The following is a 14,238-nucleotide window of genomic DNA, read 5'->3' as shown; positions in this document are numbered from 1 at the left end:
AATCTTTCAGGCTTCTGTAGACACACACACTGTTCAGGTAGGTTATTGCGGACTGAGCAGAGGTGTTTGGCGAAACGATCGCCCAACCGCCGCTTAGTCTCCCCAATGTAAATCAGCTGACTATGGTCAGGAGGCTAAGCGGCGGTTGGGCGATCGTTTCGCCGAACACCTCCGCTCAGTTCGCAATAACCTACCTGAACTCCCGGTGGTTCAGCACTTCAACTCCCCCTCCCATTCCCAATCCGACCTCTCTGTCCTGGGTCTCCTCCATTGCCAGAGTGAGCAACACCGGAAATTGGAGGAACAGCACCTCATATTCCGCCTGGGCAGCTTGCATCCTGATGGCATGAATATTGAATTCTCCCAATTTTGCTAGCCCTTGCTGTCTCCTCCCCTTCCTTAACCCTCGAGCTGTCTCCTCCCATCCCCTCGCCCTCGGGCTCCTCCTCCTCCCCTTTTTCCTTCCTTCTCCCCTCCCACCCCCCATCAGTCTGAAGAAGGGTTTCGGCCCGAAACGTCGCCTATTTTCTTCGCTCCATAGATGCTGCTGCACCCGCTGAATTTCTCCAGCAATTTCGTGTACCTTCGATCCTCCAGCATCTGCAGTTCCTTCTTGAACACCTATGCAAGAGCCCTCTTTCTAGATTTTCCGTCAGCTTACAACATAATACAAGCAAGACATTTTGGTGTCAAAAATGGTCCGGCAGGAACTGAATCCCTATCTGATTCATTGGTATGCTTCCTTTCTCACTAACAGAGTACAGATTGTAAAGGTGAATAAAACCTTTTCATCTGCCATCACAACCAATGTTGGGGCCCCCCAGAGTTGTGTGAGTTCAGCTATGCTTTTTACCTTTTTCACTGATGATTGTCCTACAGATAGACCGAATCAATATATTCTAAAGTACTCAGATGATACAGTTCTATTATCTCTGTTAAGTAACTCAGCCAACCCTGGGCTGCACCAACTCGGCGTGAACAAACTGGTCGAGTGGACTGATAATAATGCTCTTGAGATTAACACAAAGAAAACAGAAGAGATTATATTTGGTTCACCATCTGACTCTCATAAAGTTTCTCTTGTTATCCATTATGAAAAAATCAAGCAGTTATTTTCATTTAAGTACTTGGGGGTAACGATAGATCATCAGTTATCATGGAATGACCACATTGATAAGATTTGCAATAAGACAAAACAAAGAATCTGGTTTCTCCGCCGACTTGGATCTTTCAGAGCAAGTAGACAAATCCTTTTGTTATTTTTTACCGCTGTGATAATGAGTGTTTTGCAATACTGTAAGATTACATGGTACAAGAGTTTGTCTGCTACTTCAAAATCAAAACTGCTCCAACAATTAAAAATCTGTTCAAAGATTGTAGGTCAACCACTTCAGAAATTGTATGAATCATCCAACCATAAAAACATACTAAGGATGGCCACCAATATTTCTTCTGACCCCAACCACGTTCTGAACAGTGAGCAGTGAGTACAATTTGTTACCATCAAACTGGAGATATAGGGTTCCAAAATTTATTAAGGTTAGACTGAAGCACTCTTTTTTGCACCAGTCAATCCTCGAATATGGCGCTTAATCCCAGATCAAATGCATGCTGATGGGCCTCAAATGTTGTCCTGTTATTGTAATGTTGTGTTGAATGTATGTTTTTTTGGGTCCTGTCTTGATGCATGACATTTCAAGTCACTTTTAACTTTTATGTGATGCTGTAAATGGAGCTGCTGCAATGCAAAACAAATTTCAGACTTTGTTCTGACAATAAAGTAATATCGTATCGTATCTTTCTGTCTAGAAGTTTAATTGATGGTTGATCCTTCTCTTTACTTCAAAAAGTAGAGTCTCCAAACTAGAGCCCATACATTATTGTGCTTGCTATCCAATATTCAGCTGTGGATGGTTTCAATGTATGCGTAAACATGACATTATAAAGCACATGATTTAGAACTTCCTCCACACTACTACAACCATGAGAAAACCTGATTAGAAAAAGTACGAGAACAATCTTTGGAGATTCCTGAACCAAATGTTCCTTACAAACCATTAATTACATCAAGCACCCCAGAACTGAAATCTTAACTGTTTCTCTGCTGCTCTGAACTACTGAATATTTCCTACATTTTCTGATTTTATTTCATATGTCCAGTGTCTGCCATTTTTAATAAATGTTCCTTCCTTTAGTACTCTTCCTTGTCTTTTTACATTTCACTGGCTGAATGTCACTCAGATGTGACACTTTATTGATTCATCAGACAAAAAATAAAGTTAGAATTGTAAGTAGATATTGATGACTGTAGGGATAGTACAATGAGATAGTACATATCCAAACTGGTTTTACTGAATTAGTCATGCAGCATGCAGAAAAAAAATCGTCTTTATTTCTCTTCCAGCTATGCATCAGATAATTTTCTTTTGAATATAAACGTTGCAGAAATCTGAGCACATAATGTGGAACTATTTGGCTGATATCCATTTGGTTATTTATCTCCTTCATTTTTCACTAATTCAATAATTTCATTTTTTAATAATATTCTTCTCAGAATTCACTGAAGTTTTCTATAATTTGCTAATAAAGGCTGAACGTATAACTTCAGTGGACACCGGGTCCAATATTTGTTCGGGAGGGATGGTGCCGAATGAGAAAATCATGCCTCATGAAACAGAGTCTTACTTGCCACCCAATAAACACCTGGAGAACTGCAACTGAACCAGACTAGTGACTTCCATTTACTGCCTAATTAGCTGGGATGGTAGGATGAAACCAATGAAAGCTGCAAAAATAAAGCAAAATAAAAGAAATTATACATTTTTGATTGTGATCAGATATTTACTGTTTCTCATTACATATGTTCCCTTCTGGAGCTGCAGCAATTTTATCGAAATTTTGCAGATAGTGTTTTTTACCTTCATTATCAGGATGGAAATTTTATACTGGTCAGTGAACATATGACATTAGTCAGATGTACATGACACATCAGCATAAGGAAGCTGGCAGAACAGAAATGTCAATTGCAGTATGTCAAGTAGCCGGGCAGGCAGGTTGTCAAATAGTTCCTGCCTTTGTCACTGTGCATGTTTGTGCTTGTTCTCTTATTTGTATGATAAATATTTCTCATTCTCTGCTTGCATCTGCACTTAGTTTATTCCTCATCTTCGGCAATCTCCTGGAGTCGAGGACGACTTGTTTCCCTTCTGATAGGAATAGAAGATGTATATGCATGAATTATTTAAATGTAGGGTGACCATTGCACCCCAGCTGCCGCATGGACATAGCAGAATGAATTATTTCATCAGTGGCAAATAGGTTTGGGATGGTTAGAAACGAGACTGCTATATGAACATTTGCACGTACACAGGGAAGTGCACACATAGAGTCGCCTGAGCACATGCACCTATGCAGATGCACATGAAGTCACAGAGCAGAGATGCAGATACTCAGAGACACATTGACACACATACACAGCCTCTTCCCTCACTCATTTCTATCCTTGGGCCTCCCTTTCTTCAATCTTCCCGTCTCTGTCACTCTGTCAACACCGCTCCTTTCATTCTTCCCTACCACTTACCCCTGGCCTCGAAGTTCTCCCAATGAACATTCAGAGAATCTCCATCTACCCACCCAATGTTGCCCGATGTCAGTAAACTGTAGTCTGCAAACAGCTTGGCAGTCTTGATGAATTTGCTAGCTGAAGGAGGCAGCTTTATCCCACGGGAACAGGTGCATCACATTTGGTCACTTTATTCCTTGTCACTCGTTTCTTCCTCATGTTCTGTAGTGTAAGATAAACCAAGATGTAGGTGAGTTGTTCTTCTGAGTCACAGAATAATCGGCCTGTCCCACTTAGGAGATTTTTCAGGCGACTGCCAGCGATTGTCAAGTTGCCGGCAGTCACCTGAAAAACCGACAACTGGAACGGCGATTGTCAGAGTGGAACACGCGCACACACACATCGCTTCCTGCACCAGCCCGTTATGCAGGCGGGGGACAGGGCAAGCGGGGGGAGCGCTGTCTGAGTGAAACCAATGTGATCCAAAGCCAATGTGAAGGAGTGGAGACAACTTTTAAGAAGCCAGAGATACACGGCTGTGAAGCCCGGCGGACATTTAACATTACCGGTCGGTTATCCTTGGTTCTGAAAATTACTGCTTACCTTTTTTTTCCCCAATGAGCCAATGAAATTCACCGGTCAGCACCGACTACAACCTACGAGAACCTAGGAGAACCTTCGACCTCTTGGCAACCCATTAGGACCTCCTGGCGACCCACCTACGCCACGGGAATTCTCGCTGCTCTCCATGGCGGCTTCATTCTAGTTGCCGCTAATTTTTCAACATGTTGAAAAATTTGCTGCGACCATAATGAGGGAACTCCTCATGACCATGAAGGCGACTCCCCGGCAATCACCCCCGAACATGTGGTGACCATGTGGCGACTGCATAGTCTCCTGCAGTCGCCTAAAAAGTCACCTAACTGAGACAGGCCTATAAACTGTTAGAAATTCCATTCATCAGGTAAGCAGGAAACTCTTGAAAAATGCAGTAACCAGGCACAATGTTTTCAGAAATGTATCAATCAGTTGCCACTGGAGCTACAGTGGAAGATTGATGAAATAGCAAAGGAATTTCAGGTTATGGTATTGAAACAGATTGGTTAATGCAGTTCCCTTTGTCTTGGTATGAAAGGGAATCACTCCATCCTGCATGCTGTTCATCTCATCTTCAGCTGTGCATGCCAGAGCTTTTTTTTTTTAATTTGCCTCACCCTGCATGTGTTTGTGTCAATGTAGCTATCATCTCTGGCCTTGTGAGAAAAAATCTTGCTCCCAGTGTGCAGAGCTCATTATTTAATTAGTAATCCCAGCATCAACACTGAATTGAAGAATATCCAAGTGGGAATATGCCCATTTTCACAAAGCTCACATAATTATTTCAGAGTCCATACTGATTGACTCAAGCTTGGGCCTGAGGGAGAATGAAATTACTACGTTTTCTGCTGTATGAGCTTCTATTGCGAATGGTATAAATCTGCCTCTTAATGAAATCCGAATCATTTTAACGTCTTGTTCAATCACTCATGGTTTTACAATCTCCCTTTTGCTCATTGTGTTCATGATGGAGATTATCAGACATTAAAATCCTTTTTATTGGATCATGGAGCACAATAGCCCAGATTAATAAATTTTCAGAGAGAGCTTTGTGGGACATTTATGGAAATAATATTCAGATTTTATATGGAGATGTGCAATTCTAAATAGTATTCCTGGCATTCTCACATTTGTCCTTCAAGATGAATATGTAAGTAGTTGATATTTTGCAGGAGCAATGGTAAAAGCTTTCAAAATTGTAATTAAAGGTGCTTACCTTTTCCCATTGCAAACGTGCCCATTCGTGTGTATTTTTAAATATATTCAGGGCTAAGTAATGTTGTTATTTCCCCATCACTGATGAATAGAGTTTGAGTTTTAGTCCTGTATGTGTGAAATTTCCTGTTACATTGTACAGGTGCACAACCTTTTACCCGAAAGCCTTGGGACCAGACACTTTTCGTAATTCAGAATTTTTCGGCTTTCGGAATGGAAGATTTTTAGCGTAGATTTTAACGGCTGGCGCAGTGGTAGAGTGCTCGGCTCATATCCGCAAGGTCGCGAGTTTGCGCCTCGATCCTGGCAGTTACTCGATCGCGAGTTTGAGTCTACAATGTAGTTTTTTCTTGCAGAATAGGAGAGAATAGGGAGGGTTAGGCTGGGATCATTCTCTGCGAGATAATCTTAGTGCGGGAGACAAGTGTAGGAGAGGTGTACTGACTGTGTGGGCAGAACTTTGGAAGTGATTGCCCACCATTCTCAAAAGCCGCTGTGTCTCCCTGTCCCTCCAACTACAGAGGAATCCGCTCCCCGATGGGCCGCTACGGCGACAAGTGGCAGTTCGCCAACAGCCCGAGCTGCGCCCCCTCATCCGCAACCCGGGTTCCTCTGGAGTTGGAGCGGGGCTGGGCTAGAGTTGTTGCTGACTGTGAGTCTCTGGGATCTCCGTGCTTGCAGTGGGCCTGGGGGTCGGTGTCCCGATGAGGGGGCGCAGCTCGGGCTGTGGGCGAACTGCCACTTGTCGCTGTAGCAGCGCATCGGGGAGCGGCTTCTGGTGGTCCTGACGTCTCTCAGCTCCTGTCCAGGGGGACGGTCGGAGACGTCAGGACCAACAGGAACCCGCTCCCCGATGCGCCGCTACGGCGACAAGTGGCAGTTCGCCCACAGCCCGAGCTGCGCCCCCTCATCCGCAACCCGGGTTCCTCTGGAGTTGGAGCGGGGCTGGGCTAGAGTTGCTGCTGGCTGTGAGTCTATGGGATCTCCGTGCTTGCAGTCGGTGTCCCGTTGGTCCTGACGTCTCCGGTCACCCCCTAGAATGGAGCTGAGACTGGGAACTGTACCGCCCTTGCCCCCTCCCTCTGCAACTGCAAACAACTCCACGGTTCCCAGTCTCAGCTCCTGTACAGGGGGGTGGCCGGAGACGTCACAGCCCGAGCTGCGCCGCTCATCCGCAACCCCAAGACCAAGACGCACCTTGCACACCATCAGCTTCGGTCCCGACGGGGAGCGTGTTCCTCTGGAATTGGAACGGGGCTGGACTGCTGCTGGCTGTGGGTCTCTGGGATCTCCGTGCTTGCAGTGGGCCTGGGGGCCGGTGTCCCGTTGGTCCTGACGTCTCCGGTGAATGGCTCCGACGTGAAGACAGTGCAAAACCCCCGCGCCGGTGCAATGGGCGGGGAGCTGGAGAGGAGAGGGAAGGGGTCACACACATGGCCGGGAAGCAGAGGGGTGTAGGTGGGGTGAAACTGAAGGGAGCGACAATTTGCTGCTGCCTGCCCGCTGAGTTTAAAAGTTCTCATGCAAGACTCACGATACACTGTGTATCGTGAGTCTACCGTGGGAACTTTGTAACTCAGCGGGCAGGCAGCAGCATATTGTCAATTATTAACCCTCCCGCGCAATATACCCTCACCTTCTCTTTTATGAATGGGGATTTAGTTCCCCTTTCTTCGAAGACCGACCGGAGGTTCCGCTGTCACCTCTGCGGGCCGCCCTCGGTGAACGTTTTCAAGGACCTTTCTTCAAGGACTGAAAAAATGTCGCTATTCGGAGGTTTTCGTTGTTTGGATCGTCGGATAAAAGGTTGTGCACCTGTAGTATCAACATTATGTAAGTAAATATACAATATAAGTAAAGTGTATAATTACATCATAATATTTATGTTTATTTTTCTTATGTCATCAATACAAAGACAATATACCAAGAAATCCTTGAGAAGCATATCAACACCCCAATGAACTGAAAGTAAAGCCAGATACTTTAACACCAACAAATACAAAATCTGCTTTTTCATTTTTGTTTCTCCTTTACCTGTTTATGTGACTCTCTGCACATTGTGCAGCTGTGGTGTGCTGCAATCAGTTTACCCTCATCTTATACAGCAGTTGTTGAGGTCCATTGTCAAACTTCTCAATTTTCAAAGGTTCTGGTTAAAACCACAGAAGTATTTGGGTGCTAAATTTAAAACGGGGAACCAACATCATACTTTCTTAGGCAAAACGCAGAGTGGTGGAGGAACTCCCAGTGCTCTGTGATCTAGTTTTGTGCATAATAGAACAATGGAAATGTGCATTTTCTGGGTTGGGGGTGGGGGTGACATGGTGTATCCAATGTGGTTAAAGATGTTTTTTATGCTCGTTTCCTTTTTTCCTTAACTGGGAAGGACAGCTGCATGAATAGGAAATATATGGGCCAGACAAGGATCTATTGGGCACGAGAGGAACAGCAGGTGATGCAACACACGTATTTTGAAAATGCAACAGCAGACTAAGGAGGGGTGATGGTGGAATGAAATCAAAGCCATATCATAACTGGATGGTGCACATGTTTAAAAGTCTGTGCACCTCCAAGCACCATGCGGGGTCCTCGAAATATAAAATGAAATCGGGCACTAAACTAGTAATCTGATGATTGATCGTTGTCTTATCCATGGCAAACTTCCAAAATAAAAGTTTAATATTTGAACTTTGAATAAGGCACAGATGTGTACTTTTTTAAGAAAAGTCATAGATGAACAAATATAGTTACTTTTCGTGAGATTACCAGGCAAGTCATAGAATCATGGAGCTGTACTGTAGGACATTAATGCAACTCATCCGTGCCAACCAAGTTGCTATACTATACTGCAAGTTAATCTCACTTCTCTCCGTCTGACCTATAGCCTTCCAAACCTTTTCAATCCATTCAAGTGTCTTTTAAATGTCACGCCTCTATCATTTCCTCCAGCAGTTCATTCCATTACCAGCCATATGTGCATTTTTCCTCTGATTTTAACATCAATAATTGGACATACTTTGTTATTAGCTGGCTAAATAATGCTTGGTAATCAGACAAAATTTTCCTTTGGATATTTAAAGATAGGTGTGCTAAACCTTGTTCAAAGTGGTAGATTTTAAGGAGGAAAGTGGTAGATTTTAGGGAGCATGGGCAGCTTGTTCACCCATGGCAGAGCAGACAAGGCGAAGGATGCATGGGAGCAATGGAATTAATACAATATCATTTACAATAAATTTCTGTGTTTCAGATGCTAATAGTCATCTTTTCAATATCACCAACAAGAGTAATTTGTCCCTTTTCACTATTTATTTGGTTAACAACATGATATTTCTCATCTTTTGTTTTTCAGGATTCTTGCTGTTTAAAGATTTTTGTCTGAATGAAATCGATGAAGCTGTTCCCCAGCTGAAGTTTTATGAGGAGGTAAGAGATGGACAAGTTGGACCAAAGCGTTTGTTTCTGTGCTGTGTAATTCAACATATAGCTCCATGTGATTGGTTAATATAAGATTGGGTGGCACAGACTCAGCATGTGGGAGTCAACCATTTAGCACTGAGATGAAGAGACACTTTTTCACTTGATGTTATCAGTCTTTGGATAGCACCTGCAAGAGCAGGTAGAACCAATGAAGTAATTTTGCATACATGTTTATAATCTTTAACTTAATATTTCATCAGGTCTTGAACTTTTGCTTGAGGTGTACTTTGGGTTTTTCTTTAAGAATTTCAATACCACGTTTGGTGAAATAGTGTCTGATGAATGTATGGCTACAATGAGTGCACAACTGGTGGGGCAGTAAGAGGATTGGCTGATTTTTTTTGTGTTCCTTGGTAACTCTAAGCACCAAAGAATCAATACTCAAGGCACAGTCCAGTAAACGGGATCTCCTGATAAACCCAAGGCCAAACTAAGTAAATTTATGATGAAGATCCATCAGTGGAGCAAGTCTCTTTATTCTCAAATTAACCATCCTATCGTGACACATCTTTAAAAATGTGAAATTTTTATATCTGTTTTCACACACAACTGTTGGTAGTTTTATGCTTTGATCTGCAGTTCACGTTAACGTTTGAGCTCTAGATGACTTTGAGCTGTCTTGACCATGTTAAGCTGATTTATATGCCATAAACTATCCCTTTACATGTGATGAAAGTCTCAGTGATTCTCTCGATAAAACTAAAATCATGCATTTAATATAAATCAAACGCATTACTTGAAATAAAAACCATTATGGAGTGTGAGCTTCATTGGTGAGTCCAGCATTTAATGTGCATTCCCAATTACACCAGAGTAGCCCATGGTGAAGCATCTTCTCAAACTAGAGAAGTTCTTCAGTTGTGCTGTTGAATGGAGTTCCATGATTTAGGAGTTATGGAGATGAAGAAGTCATAATATAATTGTAGTGAGTTCTGGGTCAGGAAGTTAAGGATCCAGTGGTAGATGGGGATGCTGACTTCTAGGTCCTGGAGATTGGAGAGAAGTTTGGTTGAGATTTGGAGGCAGATCTATTGTCACTAAATAGGAGTCTAGTGTAGGTGTTCCTTGTTATCTAGATGTTCCAGTGATGAGTGTAGGGCCAGGGAAATAGCGTCTGCCATGTACCGTTGTGGCACTGGACCAATTATGGATCAAGGCTGTGGGGAAGGTTGGCACCATGACCAGCTTCTTGATGCACTTCACTATGGTGAATGTTTGAACCACCTGACGGTAGTCATTACTTACTACTCATAATGTTGTTGCTATACAAAATAGCATATAATTACTATCAATTAATATTTTTTTCAAAATTAACTTCCATCAACTAAGAACTTTATGCTGATGTGCAATGAAAATCCAGTCACTTTAATAAAAGAATAAACTCTTTACAAAAGCAGTGCTCAAATGTTCTGGAAGTCAATGCTCAAGTTTAGTTTTTTGTTCTGTGTACTGTTTGGGGTCAAAAACTGTTCAAGTAACACGCAACAAGTAGAAGGATTAACATATACGAACTTTGAGTTGGAGAAAGCTTACCGTTGCTCAGCAACACAGTATTCCACCTCCCCATGTTGCAGGGGGCTGTGCAGTATCCTGGAGATAACTTGGCCTCTGTATAATCTTGGCAGATTCAGGTCACAACAGATTGCCTCTTGTGGACATTGTTTCTCAATGACATGTGTTTTTTTTAAACAGTTTCCATGGCAGGGAATGACTGCTGCTGTCACAGATAAGGCAGTGGTATCAACCTTTAAATGGACTGTTTGGTCGATTCACAAATTATTTATTTGCCTGTTTCAATTATAGTATTGGAAAATATGTTCTTATTTTTTCCTACATTGATCATGCTGTACATGTTTACAATAAATGTCTTGCAGGCAAACATTTGTAGTTTCAGCAAGGTCTGAGACTTATTTCCAGTTTTGAAGTGTCCACAATTTGGTCATTAACTTTGTGACCATCAGAGGAGTGGAAAAGGCTAGAATGATGAACCCATTCAGTATGCAATACAAATTCAGCTATTTTACCCTTGCCAGATAGATTCCTGTATTCTGCACTCTAAATCTTGTTGATAAAGTCTTATGTGACTGGCATCAATGTCCACAATCTAGATCTTAGCTTTCGGCCACACCCTCTTAGTTATTAAAGCTCATAATTATTGCTAAATACCATAAAAGGTATTTGAAAGGAAAAAAATCAAAACTGCTTGGCAGGTTTTGTGAGTGTAACCAGCTGCATTGCTCTTGCAGAGAACCAGCATGGACTTGAATTGCCAAAGGGTCTCCTATGTTGTCATTCCATAATTTCACACTGCGTTTCTTTGCTTGAATTCACTTGGAATGACACCTGAGCCTTTATTGATTTATTCCTTTTACAATGTGGCTAATAGTGTTTAGGTTTGGCTTTCACTCAGAAAAACCTGGTATTACTGCTTTAAGAAAGACAACGTTTGTGCTATTTGAAAGGGAAGGGTTGATAATTGCAAGTAGACTCGTGAATCTGCCAGAATATTGCAAAACGACTGTTCGGGTTATTGAAAATGGCTGTGCTTGGTTTTGAGAATGCTCGTCTTAGGGGATCGAGGAAGATGAAGCATTGCCAGTAGGTCAGGACATTCTTATATATTTTAATAATTTCCTGTCCAACAACCCCACTAAATTGGTCAGTAATTGGTTGGGGAATCTTGCAGAACAAGGTTGTGCTTGGAGTTTATTCAGTGACAATCTGGCAACTGGAGAGTACTATGCGTTGGTGATACTGGATACATGGAATTAGGAGAGAAATGGGACCATAAGAAATACAAGATACAAGATAAAAGATACAATTTATTTGTCATTTGGACCCCTTGAGGTCCAAACGAAATGACGTTTCTGCAGCCATACATTACAAACAAATAGACCCAAGCCACAACATAATTTACATAAACATCCATCACATTGATGTGATGGAAGGCCAAAAAAACTTATCTCTCCACTGCACTCCCCCACCCCAATGTCAGAGTCAAAGACAAAGCCCCCGGCTGGCGATGGCGATTGTCCCACGGCCATTGATGCAAGGTCGCACACCGGGTTCTTGATGTTAGAGCCCCCGGCGTGCGCTCGCAGAATCCCGCGGCCATTCCAAGCCGCGCGGGGCGGTGCTGTAAGGCCCCGCTCCAGGAGCTCTTCGACCCCGCAACTCGGGCGGGAGAAGTCGCCGTTGCGGGAGCCCTCCAAGCCGTCTCCCACCAGGGGGCGCGGCTGCTGTAAGGCCCCGCCAGACCTGCAGGAGCTCTTCGTCGGGCCGCAGCAGCGCTCCCCGCAACACTGCTCTGGAGAAGCTTCGCCGTGAGGCGGGAGCCCTGACCAAAGCCCCCGGTCTCCCCTTGCAGCCCCAACGACAACGGAGGCCTGACAAAGAAAAGGTCGGGTCTCCCGTGCAGGGAGAGATTTAAAAGTTACCCACTCCCTCCAACCCCACCCCCACCCCCCCACACACATACCCCAACAAAAAATCAAAAAAACTCATAAAAACATAGAGAAAAAATAATAAAAACGCAGACGGGCTGCAGAGGCTGCTGCTGACGAGAGTCGCGCCGCCTACCGATCCTGGACTAATGAGCACAGAGGAATTAGACTGCATGACAAGGGAAATAGAAAGGTGGAGTTTGTACATTAGGAGCGGCCAGAAGCACATAATAACAGGACATTTACTGAGGAGCTGCAAAAAAGCTGTCCTGCACCTCTGGCTCACAGGTACCCAAAAGGCACGTAACTGCTCGATTCAGATCCTCTCACTTCCCTTTGCTGCCAATTCTTGATCCTGCATCATTAAATTCATATCAACACCAAAATTTGAACAACAGAGGCGGACCACAGTACAGCAGATTACAGGCGGACCACAGTACAGCAGATTATGCATATGCCACAGTGTACACCACAGATAAAGGAATGTCCATGGTGGTTTACAGTTCAGTATTATACAGTGCATTCAGAAAGTATTTAGACCCCTTCACTTTTTCCACATTTTGTTACGTTATTTTAAAATGGATTAAATTCATTTATTGTATCATCAATCTACACACACTACCCCATAATGAAGAAGCGAAAACAGGTGTTTAGACATTTTTGCAAAGTAATTAAAAATAAATAACTGGAATATCACATTTACGTAGGTATTCAGACCCTTTGCTATGACACTCAAAATTGAGCTTGGGTTCATCCTGTTTCCATTGATGATCCTTGAGATGTTTCTACATCTTGATTCGAGTCCACCAGTGGTAAATTCAATTGATTGGACATGATTTGGAAAGGCAGTCACCTGTCTATATAAGGTCACACAGTTGACAGTGCATGTCAGAGCAGAAACCAAGCCATGAAGACGAAGGAATTGTGGCGAGACACAGATCTGGGGAAGGGCGTAAAACAATTTCTGCAGCATTGCAGGTCCTGAAGAGCACAGTGGCCTCCCTCATTCTTAAATGGAAGAACTTTGGAACCACCAGGACTCCTCATAGTGCTGGCCGCCCGGCCGAACTGAGCAATTGGGGGAGAAGGGCTTTGGTCAGGGAGGTGACCAAGAACCCGATGGTCACTCTGACAGAGCTCCAGAGTTTCTCTGTGGAGATGGGAGAACCTTTCAGAAGGACAACTATATCTGCAGCACTGTACCAATCAGGACTTTATTGATAGAGTGGCCAGACGGAAGCCACTCCTCAGTAAAAGGCACATGACAGCCTGCTTGGAGTCTGCCAAGAGAGATGAGAAACAAGATTCTCTGGTCTGATGAAACTAAGCTTAAACACTTTGGACTGAATGCCAAGCGTCACGTCTGGGGGAAACCAGGCACCGCTCATCACCTGGCCAATACCATACCTACGGTGAAGCATGGTTGTGGCAGCATCATGCTGTGGGGATGTTTTTCAGCGGCAGGAACTGGGAGACTAGTCAGGATCGACAGAAAGGTGAATGGAGCAAAGTACAGATGAAAAACTGCTGCAGAGAGCTCTGGATCTCAGACTGGAGGTTCACCTTCCTACAGGGCAATGACACTAAGCACACAGCCAAGACAACGCAGGAGTGGCTTCGTGACAAGTCTGTGAATGTCCTTGAATGGCCCAGCTCGATCGAACATCTCTGGAGGGACCTGAAAATAGCTGTGCATCGACGCTCCCCATCCAACCTGACAGAGCTTGAGAGGATCTGCAGAGAAGAATGGGAGAAATTACCCAAATACAGATGTGCCAAGCTTGTAGCGTCGTACCCAAGAAGACTTAAGGCTGTAATCGCTGCCAAAGGTGCCTCAACAAAGTATTGAGTAAAGGGTCTGAATACTTATGTAAATGTGATATTTCAGTTATTTATTTTTAATTATTCCCCTAAAATTTCTAAACACCTGTTTTTGCTTTTTTA

At 43.5% G+C, this 14,238-nt stretch overlaps 1 protein-coding gene across 1 annotated transcript in view; it reads left to right on the top strand.

The window, feature by feature from the left end:
* Positions 1–14,238, top strand: part of grk3 (G protein-coupled receptor kinase 3) — a 170,730-nt gene that overhangs the window by 92,206 nt on the left and 64,286 nt on the right. Inside the window, exon 3 of the mRNA XM_055655888.1 lies at positions 8,724–8,797. Coding sequence (XP_055511863.1) covers positions 8,724–8,797 — 74 coding nt within the window. The remainder of the gene's footprint in view (positions 1–8,723; positions 8,798–14,238) is intronic.

This window comes from Leucoraja erinacea, chromosome 25 (assembly GCF_028641065.1).
Source record: "Leucoraja erinacea ecotype New England chromosome 25, Leri_hhj_1, whole genome shotgun sequence".
In the NCBI taxonomy this organism is placed as follows: Eukaryota; Metazoa; Chordata; class Chondrichthyes; order Rajiformes; family Rajidae; genus Leucoraja; species Leucoraja erinaceus.
The sequence above is the reverse complement of the archived record's forward strand: the minus strand, read 5'-3'. Positions and strand labels throughout refer to the sequence as shown.